This window comes from Schistocerca nitens, chromosome 1, assembly GCF_023898315.1.
Source record: "Schistocerca nitens isolate TAMUIC-IGC-003100 chromosome 1, iqSchNite1.1, whole genome shotgun sequence".
In the NCBI taxonomy this organism is placed as follows: domain Eukaryota; kingdom Metazoa; phylum Arthropoda; class Insecta; order Orthoptera; family Acrididae; genus Schistocerca; species Schistocerca nitens.
In genome coordinates this window covers 833,203,330-833,229,249 of record NC_064614.1, presented here as the reverse complement: position 1 = coordinate 833,229,249, position 25,920 = coordinate 833,203,330, and the positions used below count along the sequence as shown (strand labels likewise).

At 42.8% G+C, this 25,920-nt stretch overlaps 1 protein-coding gene and 1 non-coding gene across 2 annotated transcripts in view; one reads left to right on the top strand and one right to left on the bottom strand.

Annotated features, from left to right (window-relative positions):
* The window catches only part of LOC126262997 (CLIP domain-containing serine protease HP8-like), a 74,643-nt gene that overhangs the window by 1,649 nt on the left and 47,074 nt on the right, over positions 1-25,920 (bottom strand). The window contains exons 4-6 of the mRNA XM_049959958.1: positions 25,796-25,901; positions 22,309-22,499; positions 19,851-19,952 (exon numbers count right to left, since the gene is read on the bottom strand). Coding sequence (XP_049815915.1) covers positions 19,851-19,952; positions 22,309-22,499; positions 25,796-25,901 — 399 coding nt within the window. The remainder of the gene's footprint in view (positions 1-19,850; positions 19,953-22,308; positions 22,500-25,795; positions 25,902-25,920) is intronic.
* On the top strand, positions 1,150-1,223 carry Trnat-ugu (transfer RNA threonine (anticodon UGU)). Its single transcript has one exon. It is a non-coding gene; the product is annotated as a tRNA-Thr (tRNA).

The following is a 25,920-nucleotide window of genomic DNA, read 5'->3' as shown; positions in this document are numbered from 1 at the left end:
TTTGCGACTGGAACACGAAAGGGAATGACTTACTAGTGACACAAGACACCCTGCACCGCATGGAGTCTTGCTGAGTACCGGAGTATGTCGTAGACGTATATGTAGATATGAGGTACAAACTAAATCTGTGATTGGACTGAGGTTTTCTTGGTTAAGACGACCCAGAATGTTATCTTGGATGACGAGTCATCAATAGATTAGACGTAAGTTCAGAAGTTCCCGAGGCAAGTGTGCTGGGACACTTACTATACGTGTATTATATTAAATGACGTGGCGGACAATGCTGATAGTAACCTAAGAGAGATTTAGTCGATGACACTGTTATCTATAAAGAAATATTGTTTGTAAAAACATCACTACTCAGGCAGATATTCTGCTTGAGACTTTCCAAACCTAGTAACGGCTTGGAACCTTATCGGGAAAAGCATCAGTTGGTGTTGTAGATACTGCACAACATTTCTATGATGCGATACCTGATGATGACGAGCAGCAGTCTTGTAGCAATATTGTGCCTTTTCCACAGAATCATCCCATGTGCTGCCCAACAACTTTTGATGCGCACTTGCAGCTTCTTGATAAGATTTCAATGTCGTGCAAACATTAGCAACTTGTTTTAAATCAACAAAAATGTAACATTGTGCAATGGAGGAAATGCAAAATGTTTTTATCTCTTCACAACAATATCAGTGAGTCCCAACTGCCATCAGTCAACTTAAGCTTGAGTGTGATAGTTTGTGGGAACATGAAATGGATTGCACAAGCTTAGTCGTGCGTAGGAAATTTGGCATACACGTGTAATGGAACTGCTGACAAACAGGAACTGGCAGACAGTTTAACGTAAACAACTATCCCGTCAAAGTTTACTAACGTATTTTCAAGAACTAGTATTAAGTGAGGACATGTCCGAAAGAACAGATACCATCTTAGTGTATATATATAGTTAAGGCTCACCGGCCACTTGACCATCTTCTTCTTCTGTGCGAATGCACAAACAGTGGCCGAACTCTTACGGGAATCGGCAACGCGCCGCGAGTAATGAGTATAATGGGCGGGGGCACTACGAATGTAGTGTGGGACAATACTTTGAGAATGTGGGTTTCATAGGAGGCGTGACAAAGATAAATCCCTGCAGTGGCGCTATCCTCTGTGTCCTCGATGGCTCAGATGGATAGAGCGCCTGCCATGTAAGCAGGAGATCCCGGGTTCGAGTCCCGGTCGGGGCACCCATTTCCATCTGTCCCCGTTGACGTATGTTCTAACGAGCTGCATGGTCACCGATGGTATCTGTTCTTTCGGACATGTCTGAAAGAACAGATACCATCTTAGTATAGATGCAGATATAGTTTTAATTGTGTCATTGAAAAGCTTCATTTCACTCAAGATGGTGATTCAAAAAATGTAATAAATATATCAAATTTGCTGTTGTGATCTGAGGAAAAAACAAAACGACACCAACCGTCTTTCACAGGTTGTAGAGGGTGTCTTGAGAAAGAAGAATAAGAACTCGTGCCCGGAACGTCTAATGCTGCCACACAACGTACAAGTTTCAGATCTGCAGGCTGCTCATTCTGCAGCCAACGTGGTTTTTCCGCTGACAGACCTAATCGCAACTACTCGCGAATGGGCTGCCAGTATTCAAATCGTTAGAGAGCAGCGGACGTGTCCACGCCTGTCACAACACTGTAGAGCATACAAACTTCCTTTTGTCGTCAAAAGGTGACTTTGGAGCACCCATTGGCCACTGTAGTTTGGATGCATTGTAGCATCCTTAGATGACGTTTCAGACATGGGATTCTGTCCCCAGTTTGGTTTTCAAAACACACTCAACAATCCCTCGAAGTTTGTCGGTGTCGTTATATTCCACTCTCTGCATAACTTTATATAATATTTTAAACAGAAAAGAACTAAACGGAATGTGTAGCTGAAGCATTTACAAAAGATACGAGAACTACTGGCAAGAGGACCAATAAGAATTGATTTAGGAAATAGATTTGCAAATGCTTTATATGGAACGTAGTACAAACGGCACAGGAAATTGAACAACACAGAAATAAGACAAGAAATATCTTGAAAGCTTTGAAATCTGGCTGTGGAGAAGAATGGAGAAAATTAAATAGATAGGAAGAGAGACTAACGAAAGATTAAACGTTGAAAAAAAAAGAGGAAGGAAGAAATCACCCAATGGGTCGGATATGTTGTAAGGGAAAAATGTCTTAAAAAAATATCAAAAGTTTTGAAGGAAGAGAGAACTTACCAAGAACTGCAGAAAACTGCAAGGAACTGGATTTCGTGGAAGATGAATTCCAGCTGAAATCAGTCTTCTGGTAGATTATTGTATCATGATCATTTTCATTAATACTACATTGAAGTGTGAGACTGAACTACTGAACTAACTCCACGTTCTTGTGAACGCTCGGACGCTCGAAGAACATCTGCTCTTGAACTGCAGTTATGACAGTCCGTAAAACATACAGTGACGACATTTAGCAAAATTTTACGCTACGAAGTAACTAGAATAAAGCGCGTATTAAAAGGTTTTGTCAGAAACAGCCTTTGATAGACAAGCTAGTTTCCGCAGGAGAAACGATGCTTTGGAGTTAACGTATTATTGTATTAATTAAAGGGCGTCTACACAATCAAACTACCGCGTTATTGTTTCTAAATGAGCACGAAACGAATCACGAAAGGTTTTACAATTCGCGGATACGTTTTAGTGGCATTGCCAGCGTTAGAAGGAGAGATTCTAGGTAACAATGTGTACATGTAACCACTGATTTACACCCAAATCCTCCTGCTCACATGGGGAGCAGTGGTTCTGTGTCACTGTTTAAGTATTGTTTTCATCTACTAAAGACAATGAAGAACATGTTACGTTACGTAATAAAGATGAACTAAACTTTGCCGCTGTTGCAACTACTGCCCAAACGTAACAATAACAAAAGAGCGAGTGCAAGCTACTACGCTTAAATATAAAATGTCTTTGGGCTAGAGTATGCCAATCGTAACCACGCATATACATTATCAGATATGCTCTCGTTTCATTACGAAACTGCTTTTCGTAACAAAGTTCTTCCAGAATTTTGTTTAGACCCAAGTAATTTCGCGTCCAATGAAAACAAGTAACGTAACCAGAATGTCTACCAAACATCATTATTGTGGTGTTCACTCCGAAGACTGGTTTGATAAAGCTCTCCATACTATTCTATCCCGTGCAAGCCTCATCTCCGAATAATTACTGCAACCTAAATCCTTTTGAATCTGCTTCTGTATTCATCTCTTTGTCCCCACTACCATTTTTACCACCCGCTCCTCCGTCCCCGCACACACTTCGCTCCGGTACTATGCTTGTGATCCCTTGACATCTTAGAATGTGTTCTATCAAACAATCCTTCCTTTAGTCAAGTTATGCCGCAAATTTCCTTTCCCACCAATTCCTTTCAGTTCATCCTCGTTGGTTACACGATCTACCAATCTAATCGTCAGTGTTCTTCTGTAGCACCATATTTAGAAAGCTTCTGTTCTCTCCTTGTTGACCTGTTTAACCTCCACGTTTCACTTCAGTACGAGGCTAACCTCCAGGCAAATACATGCAGAAAAGACTTGCTAACACTTAAATCTATATTTGATGTTCATTCTTCTTCACAAACGGTTTTCTTGCCATTGATATGCTAAAGTTTTTGCCCTCTATTTAGACCGTCACAAGTTACCTTACTCTCCAAATAGCAGATCTCATCTACTACTTATAGTGTCTCCTCTCCTAATCTAATTTCTTCAGCATCGCCTTAGATAATGTCTCTACACTCCATTATCATTTTTTATCTTTTACTAATATTGATCTTATATCCTGCTTTCAAGATACTGTCCAGTCCGTTCAGCTGCTCTGACAGAATTACATAGTCATTGGCTAACTTGAAACTTCATGTCTCTTCTCTCTTAACTGTATTTTCTTTTCCAAATTTCTCCTTTGTTTCCTCCACTGTTTGTACAATGTACAAGCTGAATAACATCGGAGATAGGCTAAAACCATATCACACTCCCGACTCAGACACTGTTCCCTTTCAAGCTCTCATATACTTTCTGTACAAGTTGTACATGGTCTTTCGCTCCCTGTATCTTACCCTCGCAACTTAATCATAGCTAACACTTGGTTCAAGAATCATAAAAGAAGGTTGCATACATGGAAGAATCCTGGAGATACTAAAAGGTATCAGGTAGATTATATAACGGTAAGACAGAGATTTAGGAACCAGGTTTTAAATTGTAAGACATTTCCAGGGGCAGATGTGGACTCTGACCACAATCTACTGGTTATGAACTGTAGATTAAAACTGAAGAAACTGCAAAAAGGTGGGAATTTAAGGAGATGGGACCTGGATAAACTGACTAAACCAGAGGATGTACAGAGTTTCAGGGAGAGCATAAGGGAACAATTGACAGGAATGGGGGAAAGAAATACAGTAGAAGAAGAATGGGTAGCTCTGAGGGATGAAGTAGTGAAGGCAGCAGAGGATCAAGTAGGTAAAAAGACGAGGGCTAGTAGAAATCCTGGGGTAACAGAAGAAATATTGAATTTAATGGATGAAAGGAGAAAATATAAAAATGCAGTAAATGAAGAAGGCAAAAAGGAATACAAACGTCTCAAAAATGAGATCGACAGGAAGTGCAAAATGGCTAAGCAGGCATGGCTAGAGGACAAATGTAATGGTGTAGAGGCTTATCTCACTAGGGGTAAGATAGATACTGCCTACAGGAAAATTAAAGAGACCTTTGGAGGAAAGAGAGCCATTTGTATGAATATCAAGAGCTCAGATGGAAACCCAGTTCTAAGCAAAGAAGGGAAAGCAGAAAGGTGGAAGGAGTATATAGAGGGTCTATACAAGGGCGATGTACTTGAGGACAATATTATGGAAATGGAAGAGGATGTAGAAGAAGATGAAATGGGAGATACGATACTGCGTGAAGAGTTTGACAGAGCACTGAAAGACCTGAGTCGAAACAAGGCCCCGGGAGTAGACAACATTCCATTAGAACTACTGATGGCCTTGGGAGAGCCAGTCATGACAAAACTCTACCATCTGGTGAGCAAGATGTATGAGACAGGCGAAATACCCACAGACTTCAAGAAGAATATAATAATTCCAATACCAAAGAAAGCAGGTCTTGACAGATGTGAAAATTACCGAACTATCAGTTTAATAAGTCACCGCTGCAAAATACTAACGCGAATTCTTTACAGACGAATGGAAAAACTGGTAGAAGCCGACCTCGGGGAAGATCAGTTTGCATTCCGTAGAAATGTTGGAACACGTGAGGCAATATGACCTTACGACTTATCTTAGAAGAAAGATTAAGAAAAGGCAAACCTACGTTTCTAGCATTTGTAGACTTAGAGAAAGCTTTTGACAACGTTAACTGGAATACTCTCTTTCAAATTCTAAAGGTGGCAGGGGTAAAATACAGGGAGCGGAAGGCTATTTACAATTTGTACAGAAACCAGATGGCAGTTATAAGAGTCGAGGGGCATGAAAGGGAAGCAGTGGTTGGGAAGGGAGTGAGACAGGGTTGTAGCCTCTCCCCGATGTTATTCAATCTTGTATATTGAGCAAGCAGTAAAGGAAACAAAAGAAACAATTGGAGTAGGTATTAAAATCCAGGGAGAAGAAATAAAAACTTTGAGGTTCGCCGATGACATTGTAATCCTGTCAGAGACATCAAAGGACTTGGAAGAGCAATTGAACGGAATGGACAGTGCCTTGAAAGGAGGATACAAGATGAACATCAACAAAAGCAAAACGAGGATAATGGAATGTAGTCGAATGAAGTCGGGTGATGCTGAGGGAATTAGATTAGGAAATGAGACACTTAAAGTAGTAAAGGAGTTTTGCTATTTGGAGAGCAAAATAACTGATGATGGTCGAAGTAGAGAGGAAATAAAATGTAGACTGGCAATGGCAAGGAAAGCGTTTCTGAAGAAGAGAAATTTGTTAACATCGAATATAGATTTAAGTGTGAGGAAGTCGTTTCTGAAAGTATTTGTATGGAGTGTAGCCATGTATGGAAGTGAAACGTGGACGATAAATAGTTTGGACAAGAAGAGAATAGAAGCTTTCGAAATGTGGTGCTACAGAAGAATGTTGAAGATTAGGTCGGTAGATCACGTAACTAATGAGGAGGTACTGAAGAGGATTGGGGAGAAGAGAAGTTTGTGGCACAACTTGACTAGAAGAAGGGATCGGTTGGTAGGATATGTTCTGAGGCATCAAGGCATCACAAATTTAGCATTGCAGGGCAGCGTGGAGGGTAAAAATCGTAGAGGGAGACCAAGAGATGAATAGACTAAGCAGATTCAGAAGGTGTAGGTTGCAGTAGGTACTGGGAGATGAAGCAGCTTGCTCAGGATAGAGTAGCATGGAGAGCTGCATCAAACCAGTCTCAGGACTGAAGACTACAACAACAACAACTTTCAGAATTTGATTATATTCCAGTCGTTACAGTCAAAGCTTTCGTCATCTCTGCTAACACTATAAATATTGGTTTCCCTTTCCTTAAGCTAAGTCATGGGGTCAGTATCGCCTGATGTCTTCCTATATATCTTCAGAATCCGAACTGATCTTCCCCGAGGTCTGCTTCTAACAGTTTTCTATTATTCTGTAAATAATATTGCAACCATGCCTCATTAAACTGACAGCACCTGCTACCTCTGGAATTGGAATTATTACATTCTCCTTGATGTCTGAGTATGTATCACCTGTCTTATACATTTTACACAACAGATGGGAGAGTTCTGTCATGGCTAGCTCTCCCGAGGCTATCAGTAGTTCTGACCGTATGTCGACCACTCCAGGGTCCTTCTTTCGGTTCAGGTCTTCCAGTGCTCTGTAACACCTTCTCGGAGTATCATATGTCCCATTTTATCTTCATCTACGTCATCTTTCCTTTCTATAACATTGCCTTCAGGTTCATTACCCTCGTATAGACCCTCTATATAGTCCTTCGAACTTTTGGCTTTCTCTTTTTTGCTTAGTACTAGTTTTTCATCTGAGCTCTTGAAATTCATACAGCTGCTTCTCTTTTCTCTAAATCCATCTTTCCCCTAGTGATATGCGCTTCTCTATTTATAAAATCTTTAAATTTGTGTTCTAGCCATCCCTGCTTAGCCATTTTGCACTTCCCGTCAATTTCATATTTTAGACATTGGTATTCCCTTTCACCTGTTTCATTTGCAGCATTGCTATAATCTCTACTTTCATCAATTCAATTCAACATCTCGTGCAATATCTCAGGAGTTCTACTAGATTATGTCTTTTACCTATTTGAAGCTCGGCTGCCTTCACTGTTTCACTCTCAAAACTACCCAATGTCGTCGTCTGTATTCCTTTCCCCTGTTTCAGGCAATCGTTGCCTGACACTCACTCAAATTCTCAACAAACTCTGAGCCTTTCAACTTATCCAGGGACCATCTTCTTAATTTACTACTTTTCTGCGATTTCTTCAGTTTCATTCTACAATCCGTAACCAATAAATTGTGCTCGGATTCCACATCTGCCCAGGGAAAAATCTTACAGTTTAAAATCTGGTTTAGAAATTTCTCTCTGATTATTGTGTAATCAGTCTGAAACCTTCCGATGCCTGCAAGTCTCTTCCACGTATATAACCTTCTTTCATGATCCTTAAACCAAGTTTTAGCGATGATGAAATTGTGCTCTGCTTAAAATTCTGCCAGGCAGTTTCCCCTGTCATACCTATCCCTCAGTCCATATTCACCAACTATTTTCCCTTCTCTTCCTCTTACTGATTTCCAGTCCCCCATCCAAATTAAATTTCTGTCTCCCTCTGCCGTCTACACAGTTTCTTTTGTCTCATCACACATTCTTTTCATCTCTTCATCATCTGTGTAGTTAATTGGCATATAAACTTTTACTGCTGTGGTGGGTTATGGATTCGTGTCTATGTTGCCCATGATAACGTGTTAACTCTGCTCTTCACTACAGCGTACCCTCGTTCCTATTTTCTTAGTCATCATTAGACCTAATCCTGCATTACCCCTACTTGGTTTTGTATTTACAGCACTGTACCCTTCTGATCAGACATCCAGCCTACCCTGCCACCGAACTTCGCTAATATACCACTACAGGTAACTTCAACCTATCTAGTCCCCTTTTTAAATTTACAACTTACCTACCTACCAAATTAAAGGATTCAACATTCTGTTTTGGTGTCCCTGGCGATATTCTCCTAGGTAGTCCCAGCCCATAGGTCCGAACAGGGGACTGTTTTACCTCCAGAATATTTTACCCGGATGGATGCTAGGATTTAATGATACAGTAGAGCTGCTTCCCCTTGATTTCAGCCATTCGCTGTACTACTACAGCAAGGTCATGTTCGTGGACGTTACAAAGCCAGATCAGTCAGTCATACAGATTGTTGCCCCTCCAACAACTGAAAAGGGTGGGGTCCCACTTCAGGAACCACACATTTGTCTTGCCTCACAGCAGATACTTATAACTGCTGTAAGGTAATATTTGCGTGAGCGGGAATTACAGAAACATCCGCCCCACTATCGACTAAAAATTGCAATCCCGTTTTTTTTTTGTCGGTTACAAATGAGCGGGTTTTGCGGCAATGGACTTGGGCAGCAGAACTTGCCGCTAAATCAGCTGCTGGGTCGCGTTTCCCTTTTCAGTCCAGCTGTAAGGAGGTGTGCATTTTTCAGGCTTGCAGTTCTGCCCAAAGTGGTAATAACACCACTTGCCGTTGGGGTTGTATTTATTTCTAGACTTACTACAACTTCTTTCGCATTGACGCTCACAGCTTCTGTTACGAGACCTGCCTCGATAACCAGTTGACAGCGCGGCCATTTGTTGCTCTAGCCCCGAAATTCTTGTCATCAAGTCACTCATTGTTATCGAAACATCCTGTTGGCTACAAGCACCACTTCTTGTGACGAACAATTCGTTACGGGGATTTATTTCTGTTATTCTATCAGCCATTATAGCCACCTTTTCGAGTCCCTCGTCGCTGACAACTAAAATGTTCCTCATTGAATCCGGAAGTTTTTCTAGCCAAAGTGTCTTTAGGACTTTTTCTGACACATCTACACCTGCCAAGGCTTGCATTTTGCATAATAACTGACTAGGTTTTTGGTCTCCCAAATCAATTCCAGTAACTACTCTCTTAATAAGCTTATCTTCACTTTCTTTCAAAATATTCAGTAGACGTTCCTTAGCCAAAGAATATTTATTCGCATCTGTGCCGCAAATAATGTCCCAAATATTCTCGATGTATTTTGGTTCTAATTGTGACACTAGGTGGTTAAATTTAGTTTCTTTTGTGACAATTTTGCAAATGCTGAACTGTGTTTCTACTTGATAGAACCAAATTTCGGGTTTTTCACTCCAAAAAGGCGGAATTTTGATGCTAACCTTGTTTCCTTCCAGGCGATCTTCGGAAACGCTCCCGTTTGTCGTCATATCTTCTTATTATCACATCTGGGTCACCAAATATAACTGCTGTAACGTAATATTTGCGGTAGTTCCCAGAAGATGTTGCTTGACGATATTTAGTCTAATTTTAAATCACCATGAACACACACCACTTGGCCTGCTTAAGACTCTTTTATTGACTTTACTTAGCAGCTATCCCAGAATCATCACATCTTTGCTACCAAAGAATAAACAAAAAAAATTTTTTAAAGATAATTCATCATGTTATCAGTAATGAACGATAGCTATTGACGGTCTTGGCAACTTCATAAAATATAAAAATTCCATTTAGATTTCATCACTGTTGCCCTTAAAATTATTATTCACCTTTTTATTTTGACCTTGGGTTACAAGGACCATACAGTCAACAAAGATTATAAAGTGCCAAAGAAACATAATCGCATAAAAGCAGAATAACACAAAATTATGAAGTTAGTAAACAAATACACTCTTAAAGTAAAACAAAAGCGCAGTTAGACAAACATTACACAGCCGGCGGCAGTGGACTCTGGAGTGGAATTACAAACCGCAGTAAACAGCATGATTATGTTAAAAAATGTTCAAATGTGTGTGTGAAATCTTGTGGGACGTGACTGCTAAGGTCATCAGTCCCTAGGCTTACATACTACTTAGCCTAAATTATCCTAAGGACAAACACACACACCCACGCCCGAGGGAGGACTCTAACCTCCGCCAGGACCAGCCGAGCATCATTATGACGAACATGCATACGCTCTTATAATAAAAGACAAAACATGAAAGGTCAAACACAGTACATCACACAATAAGCACAACAATAGCCGAAGAACAATAATGCAGATAACATCATACAACAATGTGAGGAGTGTAGCATGCACACAGACCTATTTAAGATAAAAGAAAAACTCAAGATGACAAACACAATACAGGCAACCGTACGTACATACGTACAATATTGCCAGTAGAACGATGACATAAAATGGACAAGAGAGTAATAATGAAAATTTAATGTACAAATAGAGGTCTGTACACAAATTAAAACACTAAATTACGCACCAGATTACGAACCAGGCTGATACCACGTGACAGACCTCTATTCGTACATTAAATCTTCATTACTGCTCTCTTGTGCATTATATGGCACTGTTCTACTGGCACTACTATACGTACCGTTGCTTGTATTGTGTTTCTCACTTTCGTGGGGAGGGGGTAACTTCTCGCAATCAGTTCCTTACAAAAACCTGATAGTGCAGTCTTGTACTTGGAACACGCCAATATGATACGGTTAAGATTCGCTACTGTCGAACGCATGCGTCGCAGCCTCATGCGAATGGTAGAAGTCACATGACGTCTACGAAGCTGCACCGAGGCGAACCACGATCGACAAGAGGTGTTCAGTTCCATGACCGCCAGGTCGCCGCCCTTCGAGTGCGGAGAGACGTGCCATTTACAGTTCCAAGCGTGATAAGTAATCATCCGTACCGTCGATGTGAGATCCGTATAAGGGATCAGCGTTGGGTGTAACTGGCCTTCTGTAATACTCCTCTTGGCAAGGCGGTCAACCGTTTCATTGTGAAGAATACCATGATGTTCTTTAATCCAGATTTACTGAACGGCAGTGCTGAGATCTGTGCATCTCTTACGACCGCCAAGACGTCCAGATCATACCTCTTGGTCTGTTTATGAAACGAGGGATGTTGCAATTTCTGCAACACACTTTGAGAGTCCATAACTATCAGTAAGAACTTGAATGTCCACGTACCATAATGAATAGCTTCCCTGACGCCCAGTAGTTCCGCCGTATACATAGAAGGTTCAGGTGGAAGCGCAAATATTTGGTAGGCGCCACTGTAAGGGCAAAGGAAGGCGTACCCCACACCGGCCTTAGACTCAGAACCGTCCGTGTAGACGTGAGCGCTCTGCCCCCATTGCATGCTGAGAAAATGCTCCACGTCGCGAGTGATGATGTTCTCCGTTCGGAAATCGGACGGCTGGTATGCCACTGGGGATGGAGTGAAGAACAGACTAAACGAAAAATGAAAACAGGGGAGTTATTTGTCCTGTTGAACGAGTGGAAAGAGATAGCGTCATTTCTCTTAGTTGAAAAAAATGTTCAAATGTTTGTGAACTCCTGAGGGACCAAACTGCTGAGGTCATCGATCCATAGACTGACACACTACTTAAACTAACTTATGCTAAGAACAACAAACATACCCATGCCCGAGGGAGGACTCGAACCTCAGGCGGGAAGGGCCACGCAATCCGTGACACGATGCCTCAAACCGCGCCGCCACTCCGCACGCTCGTAGTTGCAAACTAGTAAAGGAGTTCTTGTCATTTGTCGTCCATGAGGTGACTGTATGAGTCTCTAGAATCGAACCAACGCCTTAAGAGAGGCCCAATCCGATATCGAAGTTCGTCTGAGGAGAAAAATGTCAGACAACATCTGCCGTCTTATGGACAACGGCATGACGGATGCTTCCACGAGCGATGACTTCATGACTTCGAGGACAAGACGAATCGCTCTATAATGGACTACATCAAGGCTTGAGTTGCTGTGCCGTAGACAATTCTACAATAATCCAAGATAGAACTGATCAAAACCTTTCAAGAGCTTAAACGGTTCCGCTCCCCACCACAGTCGGACAAGCATACGCAAGATAGTCATAGCGTTGTCCACCTTGTCGATGAGCTCCGCAACATACTTTCAACAGGAGTATCCACAGATAGTTGTTCGCAGAACTTGCTCTTGTGTTTTGTATTGCGGGCCTTGAGAAAGCGCTTCGGTGGACGCATTGTACTGTGAGTTCGCTGTCTAAGTAGCTGACAAAGAACTTAGCTTGTGCCCGAACAGGAAATGTTTACGGGCCAAGACAAAGTTGGGATGACAAGTTATTACGCTATTTCCTCGTCAATATCACAACAACTGATTTATCAGGTGACAAAGTGAGCCCATTTTTTAACTCCCATTCGACCAGAATGTCATGTTGTTGTTGTTGTTGTTGTGGTCCTGAGACTGGTTTGATGCAGCTCTCCATGCTACTCTATCATGTGCAAGCTTCTTCATCTCCCAGTACCTACTGCAACCTACATCCTTCTGAATCTGCTTAGTGTATTCATCTCTTGGTCTGCCCCTACGATTTTTACCCTCCACGATGCCCTCCAATACTAAATTGGTGATCCCTTGATGCCTCAGAACATGTCCTACCAAACGATCCCTTCTTCTGGTCAAGTTGTGCCACAAACTCCTCTTCTCCCCAATCCTATTCACTACCTCCTCATTGGTTATGTGATCTACCCATCTAATCTTCAGCATTCTTCTGTAGCACCACATTTCGAAAGCTTCTATTCTCTTCTTGTCCAAACTATTTACCGTCCATGTTTCACTTCCATACATGGCTACACTCCATACAAATACTTTCAGAAATGACTTCCTGACACTTAAATCTATACTCGATGTTACAAATTTCTCTTCTTCAGAATGTCATATGCGTCGGTAAGCCATAGGCGTGTGACCCAGAAGCAGGACGAGTGAGGGTATATATAGACGTGATCCGCATACTGCAGAACTTTGAAGGTGGGGCTGAACAAAGTCTCTAGGTGGACAACATGTAGGACATATAGTAAGGCACTCAGTACCGTGCCCTGCTGGAGGCCACAACACACATACGGGGTCCATGCAACACCGGATATGTACGGTATAGCAACAAAGCCAGCTGTATATAACCCGTACAATCACCGCTGGGGGATGCAACAATTGCAATTTGTTGATAAGTTCAGGTATAAGGACATTGTCGTACGCTCTCGAAAAGTGAAGAAAAATGGCCGTTAAACACCCGCTACCGTAGAACGTGTTTTCAGTGTCCATCGCAAGCGAGGTAATATTAGCGTAAGTATTTCTTCCCTTACGGAAGCCGTATTGCGTCCGCAGGAGTAAGTTCTCATGTTCCAACGACCATTCTAAACTTGAGGAGACGTTCGAAAGTGATACACACGCAGGGTAGTCGGGCGATACGATACTCCTTGACCAGGGTCTTTCCCTGGCTTCAATATGGGCACCAATAAGTAAGTCTTCCAGTCATCAGGAACGTTCCCACCCCTCCAGATGTCATTAAAGATGTTCAGAAGAACACGTTTTGAATCGTCAGCCATACTGAGAACAATGCAGTAGTTTATCTGGTCATACCCGGACGATGTGACAGGGCCCCATTGATTTCCACAAGAGAATGGCGCGGTTATACTATTTCGTAGATCGACAGCGGCACCTGTATCCGCGAGATCGATGGATTCTGGCATGGCAGTTGTGGGTGCCACAATAGCAGCAAACTCGTCTATCCAGATCTGCAACCTCTTGGGAGGTACCGGTCTGCGTTAGAGCGAGTTCACCACCGACCAAATACACTCCTGGAAATGGAAAAAAGAACACATTGACACCGGTGTGTCAGACCCACCATACTTGCTCCGGACACTGCGAGAGGGCTGTACAAGCAATGATCACACGCACGGAACAGCGGACACGCCAGGAACCGCGGTGTTGGCCGTCGAATGGCGCTAGCTGCGCAGCATTTGTGCACCGCCGCCGTCAGTGTCAGCCAGTTTGCCGTGGCATACCGAGCTCCATCGCAGTCTTTAACACTAGTAGCATGCCGCGACAGCGTGCACGTGAACCGTATGTGCAGTTGACGGACTTTGAGCGAGGGCGTATAGTGGGCATGCGGGAGGCCGGGTGGACGTACCGCCGAATTGCTCAACACGTGGGGCGTGAGGTCTCCACAGTACATCGATGTTGTCGCCAGTGGTCGGCGGAAGGTGCACGTGCCCGTCGACCTGGGACCGGACCGCAGCGACGCACGGATGCACGCCAAGACCGTAGGATCCTACGCAGTGCCGTAGGGGACCGCACCGCCACTTCCCAGCAAATTAGGGACACTGTTGCTCCTGGGCTATCGGCGAGGACCATTCGCAACCGTCTCCATGAAGCTGGGCTACGGTCCCGCACACCGTTAGGCCGTCTTCCGCTCACGCCCCAACATCGTGCAGCCCGCCTCCAGTGGTGTCGCGACAGGCGTGAATGGAGGGACGAATGGAGACGTGTCGTCTTCAGCGATGAGAGTCGCTTCTGCCTTGGTGCCAATGATGGTCGTATGCGTGTTTGGCGCCGTGCAGGTGAGCGCCACAATCAGGACTGCATACGACCGAGGCACACAGGGCCAACACCTGGCATCATGGTGTGGGGAGCGATCTCCTACACTGGCCGTACACCACTGGTGATCGTCGAGGGGACACTGAATAGTGCACGGTACATCCAAACCGTCATCGAACCCATCGTTCTACCATTCCTAGACCGGCAAGGGAACTTGCTGTTCCAACAGGACAATGCACGTCCGCATGTATCCCGTGCCACCCAACGTGCTAGAGAAGGTGTAAGTCAACTACCCTGGCCAGCAAGATCTCCGGATCTGTCCCCCATTGAGCATGTTTGGGACTGGATGAAGCGTCGTCTCACGCGGTCTGCACGTCCAGCACGAACGCTGGTCCAACTGAGGCGCCAGGTGGAAATGGCATGGCAAGCCGTTCCACAGGACTACATCCAGCATCTCTACGATCGTCTCCATGGGAGAATAGCAGCCTGCATTGCTGCGAAAGGTGGATATACACTGTACTAGTGCCGACATTGTGCATGCTCTGTTGCGTGTGTCTATGTGCCTGTGGTTCTGTCAGTGTGATCATGTGATGTATCTGACCCCAGGAATGTGTCAATAAAGTTTCCCCTTCCTGGGACAATGAATTCACGGTGTTCTTATTTCAATTTCCAGGAGTGTACTTTCAACAGGAGTGTGCACAGATAGTTGTTCGCAGAACTTGCTCTTGTGTTTTGTCTTGCGGGCCTTGAGAAAGCGCTTAGGTGGACGCATCAATCCGTTTCTAGGCAGCATTGTTCTCCGAGTGGTATGCCGTTTAAAATTACTACAAGCCAGTCTCCACCGCGCCACCCGACTATAACATTCTGGGTCCCTCTAGGGAATCGGGCATTGGCTGGTGCCAGTCATCATCCTCTTCTGTGGAGCAAAATGCGATATGCTACGTTGATATAATTCCTAAAGCTAATGTACCTTGCTTTCGGGGACACCACGGTGAGGAATGACGATAGTTGGGCATCCATTATTGCTCCATACCGTGACCAATCTGCCTGCATAACGTTCCATTTTTGGGATGGCCTACAGGTCTTCGATATAAGAAGGGCGTAGTGGTTAGTAAGGAAGAGTAATCCATGTAGAAAATGGAGAATGTGATGCCTAACGCAGACTCAGATCGACAGCTGGGGGGTGTTTGGCAACCAAATGGTCATCAGCAACGATAAATTCCCAACACTGGGGCAGCACTCATCGGAACAGTAAAGACAACCAACTTACTTACTTGGATTGTAACAATGGCGCCACGACTGGCAAAAGCTTTGCCCATTGTCTGACATTTTGTAAGTCTGCGAACGTTCACAAATCCAAATACACTTATAATCACGAAAAAAAATCTCTTTCTACGCGACTTGACTAACGACGACAATTATGTAATATGTATAAAGAAAAACCGTATTTTGCCGTAACTGCGGAGCCGCCTCTCGATACGTCCGCTCCCATCTGACCCCAGCTGCGTTCTCCTGGAACAGTGGAGCGTCCTCCTCCCTGCTGCCCCACCAAGACGACAATGACATCGTGCTAGCATTTTTCATAATTGTAGACGTTTTTGACATTACAATACCTTCCGTTGATAGCTCCACATGAGGTCCTTACAGAATGATATCTGCCAGAATTTTACCCCTCTTATTACAGTCCGTAACTTTATCAAGACCTATTTTGCCCCTGACATTTTATGTTAATATTGACTGATCCACATGCTGGAAAAGAAGGGGTAACCGCTGCTGCATACTACACAGTATGTTTGTTTAGGACTCTTTTCGTATCTGTCAGTCAGTCTTTGAACCTTCTAGAAGCTGTGGCTTCGCCCACGCCCCAATGACTTGCATTTCTCGGTCAACATCACCCCAATCCGCGACCCTGGCGTTGCCCGTCTGTTTCGGTCAATAATGAATTACGATCAGTCATCTTGAATTAAAACTCGTGATCCGTTACTCGTATCAAGTTGCGGGTTTCATCTCATTTATTCTGATAAAATGCTCTTTACAGGTAAATATTCTTATACTAGCTCCATTCTTCTTTAATTACTCAAATTTACCCAAACAGGGACGAGGAGTACTGGGAGTGTGGACAGAGGACGTAGATACCAGTCCCACAACTCAACTAGAAGGCCGGCAGTTGTGGCCGAACGGTTCTAAGCGCTTCGGTCCGGAACCGCGCTGCTGCTACGGTCGCAGGTTCGAATCCTGCCTATGGCATGGATGTGTGTAATGTCCTTAGGTTGGTTAGGTTTAAGTAGTTCTATGTCTATGGGACTGACGACCTCAGATGTTAAGTCCCATAGTGCTCAGAGCCATCTGACCCATCAACTAGAAGTGAGAACTTTGGTCTCTTCACAATCTATACATATGTTGTTAGTTTTTCTCTGTATTTGTTGCTTTTAGGTGCTCTTCATGTGCGAGAATTAGCAGTGCATGAAAACGAGTTCTCGATCCATAGAAGAGCCAGATATATACGTCACAGTGTTTATGAAATGACAGGATCGGTTGTGGCACCATTCCAGACGTTGACACCATCTGCGACAGCATGACATAACTACCGACCAATCAGAAGCCGTCTTTGGGCTGTATTAGGCCACCAAAGCAGTAGGTTTTACAGTCAGTTGCTTTTGACGAAGACGATGATGGAAAGATTTAATCCTGAACTGACAAGGCGAGAAGTCTGAGAATGTTTTATGCAACTACTACACTTATTCTGGTTTGTGAATAGTTTCCACTTACACAGTTATCAAATTAGTCTCCTGAAACCATGCAAAGTGAACTGGAAAATTTGAAACCAATTTGTCAGGACTTGTGCACATTATTCAATTTTTTGGGCATTGCAGTATAGCAGTTTTATAGCCCCACATGCAAATCGACTGAATCGGCAAGTGATGAAGTTCAAAACATACTTAAGCGACAGACTGCTGTTATCCATCAACCTGCGGTTTTACTTACACATTGAGAAAATTGTTCAGTTTACAACGCCTGTCCAATTGTAGTATCCCACTAAGGCGGCTCTTCAGTTGTCTTTAAAAGGTTGAGTGCAATCTTTTCTACTTCAGTCAGCAAGAAAAATCCTTTACTGTACCAGGAAACAAATTTCGGCATCCCAGTTAAGTGTGCTAAATACTCAACTGAGTCAAGTACCCCATTTAGAAATTTCCGTATTCCTTTGATTTGTTTCAGCTTTCGTTAATACACGACTTTTTCATCTTAGTATTTGTCGCACACATGAGCCATACACCTTGACACGACAGGGTATCTTCTGAGCCTCAACAATGCACATAATTGTACCCTATGTGAAACCACAATGGAAGAGTATGTAAAGGCAACAGTGATGAAATCTAAATGGAATTTTTATATTTTATGAAGTTACCAAGACCGTTAATATTTATAGTTCATTACTGATAACATGATGGAATATCTTTAAAAGTTTATTTTTTTGTTTATTCTTTGGTAGCAAAGATGTAATGATTCTGGGTTAGCTGCTAAGTAAAGTCAATAAAATAGTCTTAAGCAGGCCAAGTGGCGTGTGTTCTTGGTGATTTAAAATTAGACTAAATTCGTCAAGCAACATCTTTTGGGAACTGCCGCAAATATTACGTAACAGCAGTTATATAAAAAAAAAATCACCCTGGCAGTGGGTGCTAGCAAGACTCGCGTGGCAGGTACAGTTTCAAACATTAGAATGAGGGCAGATTTTTAATGTGCGTTCTAGTGGAAGTAACTTGTCTTACATATCATTAATGTCGACCCGAGAGTAAACGTTACTTTCGTGAGTGCACTGCGACTTCTAATCGAAGCAGCTGGAGCTTAGTGCCACCGCTGTAACGAATGTACATTCATGAAATTGGAGGACAATGGGCCTCGTCAATGCATCAGGGTATTAACAGATTTGTCTGTGGTTTGTTTACGAGGGTAACCACTCCCCAGGAGTATTATTTTCGTAGTACTTTCGTACTCAGAACTCGCAGGCTGGTGTGCAACGTGCTTTGGGATGACCTGTGGGCACATCAGGTAAGTCTGACAGGTGTGGTAGGTGTAATTGGACTTCAGATTTGCAAAACCACATAGGCAGATCTTCTAAGCATTTGATCCACCCAGCCTTGTTAGACAACAGCGTCCTGATGCAGACAATCTACAGCTTGTATGTTGTGGCCAGAGTCTGGTCCTTCATTATTTTCTCTTGTAGGATACCGATGTGTGTTATGTTATTTGACCTGACAAAGGTAACAAGTCAAATTTACGTATAATACGAGAGGGAAGACCGACCAGGTTACTGAATTGTGTCTTTCAAGTTATGAAAAACAAGAAATTTAACGGTAGCTCGAAAAATTATCTTCAGCGACTTCGAGACAACTGAATTATGATTCAGAACACATCTATGATCCTCAACCTATGAAAATATGAAACGAAATACTTTTAAAGGCCGATTAAATCTTCTAAGTATCTGATTTTATAGAATATAAATTCCTTAACAGCTGTAATATTACCTATGAGAAAAGATATCCTATCTGAAAAGAGGCAGAATTTAATCATGCACTATTTTAAAATAATTTATGAAACTTTTGAAGAAGTGAGAGCTGTCACATCAGGCATTTGATGTTAATATGTATGGAACACTTGAAAAGATCGATCACAGATTATTTGCATCTATTTCACCACCATAAAGCCTGTTATGTCAAACAGTGGTCGTCATAATATAAGACTTCGTTTTAAGATGGCTGCACAACTGGATTTTTCAAACCAGGATCAATAAAATTGATCAGGAATTATGCTGAATGGATAAAAGTAAGAAAAAGAGTGTCAGTGAACAACCAACCACCATCACGGCTATCTACGATTAAGCTTTACATTTTTGACACAAAATAAACTAAGAAGTAGCTTGCTGTTTGCTGTACGTTGACAATAATAGCTTAGGAATGTTTAAGATGCCCACTTTATTTTTAATGGTGGTATCAATGGGGAAAAGAGAGAGAAGAGAAAAATGAGAATCGTTTTAAAATTTGTGACATTGTTACCGATCTTCAAATCGGCGACACACAGTATGTGGGTTTCTTTATTCTTTCAATCAAGAAATGACGTTTGTGGGTGATGATTATCTTAGCTACCCGAAAATAAGAACGTCGAGGTTCACCAAGAAGAATCTACACAATAATATTGTTTCAATATTGAGAATACATTTTTGAAAGCAGTTCACACGTGGAGAGGCTTACCTTTTTCGGTTCTACCCCATCCAGCCAAAACAAGATTCTTCCCGACGAATGTTGCTTGCCTCATCGCAGGAGTAATCGGCAAGCATATTGTTCTAATGAAAGCTGGAATTTAAAGAAACGGGTCTCTTATAAAATCGATTATAACAAGATTGAGAATAAATTATTAGCAAATATGACATCCTTAATGTATACGACAATTCTAAAATTTATCAATACAGCTTAGTAAGCAGGAAAAGGTGTTAGGACTTAACATGACTGCCAATTTTTACAAATTAAAAAATAAAAAGAAAGATGGAAACGAAAGCTACTGAGGCCCAGTGGATTATCGACATCATAATCATTGTTCCAACCGTAAACAAACAAAATTAAAAGCATAGCCAGCCTTGCACACACAAAATTGGTCACAATGAACAGTTTTGCAACTTCCTTCGCGCAAATAACCTTCAGGTATAGTTATGCCTCAATTCATCTGCTCTCATCTTTAATGGTGTAATAAAGGAAGAAGACTTTTTAAAATCCTTTACTCAGGTTGACTGATTTGGACTGGTAATGAATTGCGAAGAAAGAATTTTACGGCGTTACTGCATACTTGTTTATTCATTTGAATATATGTAACCATAGAAACTATATAAATGCAGAAGGGCTGGACAATAACAGGGGAACACCACGAGAAATGCATGCTTGAACACAGGAGCAGATGCTGACCAAGCCTGCTGTTGCTTTGTTCAAATGGTTCAAATGGCTCTGAGCACTATGGGACTTAACATCTATGGTCATCAGTCCCCTAGAACTTAGAACTACTTAAACCTAACTAACCTAAGGACATCACACAACACCCTGTCATCACGAGGCAGAGAAAATCCCTGACCCCGCCGGGAATCGAACCCGGAAACCCGGGCGTGGGAAGCGAGAACGCTACCGCACGACCACGAGCTGCGGACTGTTGCTTTGTTCTATTTGACCATGACGTAGATGTACATCTGGATCTGTGCAATTTTCTCAATAAGCTGCAAGTGTCAGCCATCGTCAGAATAGTGTTGTGTGTAGTTCTGAGTGCATTAGGTTTGACCTAAGCGAATTAGAACGTGACATATTACTGGTTCTCGTACGGTGAGTGCTTCCATTACCAGGAGAGCGGAAGTGTTTTGAGTTTGAAACTGACGATTTACACCGCATACAGGGAGAGCTTAAAAACATCATCCGCTAAGTTACAACTCGGACGAAAGTGTGCGCCGAGTGATCGTGACGGGCGGCCGTTGGAGACGTTTGTGACGAAAAATAAGAGTGCGACAACTGAAAAAATCACTGCAGAACTTAATGCTGCGCTCACGAACCATGTCAACATAAAAAAATAACACGAAGAGAGTTGCATAAACGGGAAATTGCAGTTCGAGCTGCCATTCAAAAACTGCGAATGATCTATGCAAATGCCGTTAACAGGAAACCGTGGTGCCAAATCCATAGAACCTGGACTATGGTAGAACGTCATTTGGTCGGACGAGTCCTGTTGCACATCGTTTCCAGCTTGTGGCTCAGTTTACACCCCAAGAGTGAAACATGCTGGGGTTTCGATGATGATTTGGGCAGCCATACGATGGCCCAACGGGCACTGTGAAGGGTCACACTGCCGAGGATTATGTGGCCGTTTTGGGTGATCAGGTCAATGCTATGTTATAATGTTTGTTCACCAACAGAGATTATGTTTTGCAGGACTACAGGGCGCCTGCTCGAACAGCTCGCTTCAGCCAGAGTTTTTTGTGAGCACAAGGATGAAAGTCATATCCCTCCTGGTCACCACAGTCATCAGATCTCAATACTATTCAGCCTTTATGCTCTGCTTTGGAGAGAAGATTGCATCATCGCTGTCCACCTCCATGCAGCTTGCCAGTTTTGCACGAAGGGTGATATGAGGTTCTCTTGAAAACCATACAGGACCCATACGGAGACAACTGGAAGCTGTTTTTAAAACCAACAGTCTTCCTACCCTGTTTTGTCATGATAATGTGTTTTTGGTGTTTTCTTATTTTTCTTCACCCTCTGTATTTGTTCCGCAGATATAGGTGACACTTGCATTATTTTTTAGTATGTTCTGACACTGCAAAAGTAAAATTGTATTGATACAATTGCATGTTCTGCACATTTTGAGGTCTGGCCAATACTGTTCCCTGACTCATCGTCAATAGTGTGATAACACAATAGAAATACATTGTTTTGGTTATTATTGCAAACATTGAGTGGTTTGAGACGTATGTGTATTAGGCTGGTCGACTGAGTATTCTAATTTGGCACGATAGTCACTTCAGGGTTTATCTGTTTTTGCAGAAACTACTGACAACGGGCGTGGCGCAGCTTTTATCCCTGACACACTGTACTCGTGTTATACGAAACATTGTATTCTTCTGCTCGGCAGTACAGCTACATAATTGTGGTAAAGAGCAGCAGAGAGTGGCACACTCACGAGAATTGGGGACGTTGCGGTCGAGTCTGAGCAGCGCAATGTCGTTGGAGGCGTTTCTGGAGGACAGCGGCTCGTAGTGCGGGTGCGGGATGGCCTCCTCGACGCCGTAGTCCTCGGCCGGCGGCGCGCAGAAGTCGCCGTCGCAGTCCACGTCCGTGCGCTGGTCCCACTCGCCCAGGCGCACGCTCAGTCTGGCACGGAGAAGAAAACATCAGTCGCTGCCATCATTCAGAGCGAAACACCAGATACGAACGTCCTCCGTTTCGTTATCTTACTGCTAGATATCAAATTCGCTTGCTGTTAATGGTGGCGCCTGTATACTATTTCTCAAAAGAAACCTATTATCTTTGAGTTCTTTTCGATTTTCTCTTGTCTCTTACAGATAGGTTTTTGGTTAAAAATTTATTAGTCATGGGGACTGATTCGCTCGTATGGCAAGTGCTATATAACCTACGAATTTCTTAGCAATGCCACGTAATACCTTTGTGGTTACTTGGTTATAGGAACGTAGATTCTCAAATCTGGATGACCAAATTGGTTTCCGTTCCCTACGCTATTTTTAAATAAATTTCTGAAAGGGAAATATGCACGACAATGTTTTTGTTTTCTGCGTTAAATGACAGGCACAACATCTACTTACAAACGGACAAGAACAATATGCTAGTAGTATGTGTGTATGTAAAGGTTGCAACAAAAAAATGGTTCAAATGGCTCTGAGCACTATGGGACTTAACATCTATGGTCATCAGTCCCCTAGAACTTAGAACTACTTAAACCTAACCAACCTAAGGACATCACACACATCCATGCCCGAGGCAGGATTCGAACCTGCGACCGTAGCAGTCGCGCGGTTCCGGACTGAGTGCCTAGAACCGCATGACCACCGCGGCCGGCAGGTTGCAACACATCGATTGCAGAATTCCTTAAAGCATGTCATACTGCACAGGAATTTCTGAAGATTTGGCCTTATTTATATGTTAACCTCTTAGTGACATCGCTGAAAAATATCTTTGTGTAGTCTCATGAAGTCTTTTTAAGAGTATCTTTATAGCTACCTCCGTCATTGGTGGTGCACAAAGCTCCCTTTTTTTTTTTTTAATGATTTACTTACTAACTTTGATGTATAATACTCACAAATTTCAGATTTATGAATCAGCAAGTTTTATATAAGTGTTACAAGATGATATTAAGGAATCACCTCAACAGGACATGAACGGTAATAAATGAGGTTACAATATATTATTAAACATGTCTTCTAACAAGGTAACCTCCCCATCGCACCCCCCTCAGATTTAGTTATAAGTTGGCACAGTGGATAGGCCTTGAAAAACTGAACACAGATCAATCGAGAAAACAGGAAGAAGTTGTATGGTACTATGAAAAAAATAAGCAAAATATACAAACTGAGTAGTCCATGAGTAAGATAGGCAACATCAAGGACAATATTAACTCAGGAGCGCCGTGGTCTCGTGGTTAGTGTGAGCAGCTCCGGAATGAGATGTCCGGTTCAAGTCTTCCCTCGAGTGAAAAGTTTATTTTTTTTATTTTCAGACAATTATCAAAGTTCAGGCACTCACACATAATCAACTTCGCTCTCCAAAATTCGAGGACATGTTCAAATTTGCTTGGACATATGCAGGATTTGGCGGTCTACACTCGGAAAAATTTGAAAACGTTAAAAACATATGTTTTGACAGAGCACAGGGATAACTGTGCGACTGTGAAACTGTTGCATTCATTTGTTGCAGTTTATGTGACAAACTTTTATGTTTTCATCACTTTTTTGGGAGTGATTATCACATCCACAAGAAAACCTAAATCGGGGAAGGTAGAAGAATCATTTTACCCATTCGCCAAGTGTACAGGTTAGGTGGGCCGACAACATATTCCTGTCATGTGACGCACATGCCATCACCATTGTCGTATAGAATATATCAGACCTGTTTTCCTGTGGACGAATCGGTTGACCTATGACCTTGCGATCAAATGTTTTCGGTTCCCATTGGAGAGGCACGTCCTTTCGTCTACTAATCGCACGGTTTTGCGGTGCGGTCGCAAAACACAGACAGTGAACAGAGACGTCAATGAACGAACGGACAGATCATAACTTTGCGAAAATAAAGAAAGTAAACTTTTCACTCGAGGGCAGACTTGAACCAAGGACCTCCCGTTTCGCAGCTGCTCACGCTAACCACGGGACCACGGCGTTGCTGAACTCACAGTCTCCTTGATGTTGCCTATGTTGCACATGGACTACACAGTTTGTATATTTGGCTAATTTTTTTCACAGTTCCACACAACTTCTTCCTGTTTTCTCGATTGATCTGTGTACAGTTTTTCAAGGCCTATCCACTGTCCCACTTATAACTTAATCTGAGGGGGGGTGCGATGGGGAGGTTCCCTTGTAAGTAACTTTTTCTGGTTGTGTTTTTTGGACCATGTAACATGCAACTTTTGTCTGTATGATGCCTCGGCTATCAAACAAAATTACACAGATGGATTGCATACTGTTACTAGGCATACGCCCAGGGTTTGGCACAAGACTGGCATCTTATTATCGACTGAAACAGCTCTAGGTCTAATACTGGTAGAATTACATATGGACCGGCCAGACTTGTCCTGACAGACGGTGATGGAGGCTTCAAGAGCTATCACTCACAGATGACAACGTCACTAACGTTCCAAGAAAAAACTCACAGGCAGTGGGCAAATTTTTACAGGTCATTGACGTTATGGGTATTTAATAAGACACAAGCACAATTTTTTTGATAATTATTAATTTAGTAAGCTGACAATATTTACACCCAGGATACATAAGTGTGTATTTTGACATGGATTGGCATTTCAAACGTTTGCAACTGACCACCCTTTTCTGAAACCCTCAGCTCACAGTCTTCACTACCACAGGCACTTACAAAGTTGTTGAACATGACAAGAGCATTCGAAAAATGCAAAATAGTGGGCTACCACTAACAGATTTTTGCATGTATAGCTTTATTCTCTATAGCATTACGTAGAAGTTTTCACATTAACGTGAAGAGGGTTTCATCGCACTTGTGGGGAAATATGGCCGCTCCCTGCCCGTATATTAACTTGTTGATCTTGAATCCGACTGGTTAGCGACTATTGCTGGATTTGTGTCTGCCATTTATACAAAATCGATAAACGGTCAGCTATTTCACCTGGAACTGTCTTGATTGTACTTACCTCAGGTCCAACCCTCCCACTAGAAGAATACCCATCGTTTGAAGCAGTCAGAGAATCCATATGGTGCTTATATGATGCGCTACCATAAAGCAGATCATCCATATGATGGCTAGCCAACCAACGATGGCATACGAGGCACCATAGACTAGCCGTACGTCATCATGTCTAACAGTGCAAGCCCTGTATAGGATGGAAAATTGCTCTCTCTCTCTCTCTCTCTCTCTCTCTCTCTCTCTCTGACGACACGTTGCTGGGAGTCAGTATGGAGAGCAGTACTCACAGCTTGTAGGAGCCGAGCTTCCTGCTGTTGACGCAGTGTGAGACGGTCAGCACGTAGCGTCTGGTGATGAGCGAGCCGCCACACCGGATAACCAGGTCACTGCCACCTGCAAACGTTAGGCCTCA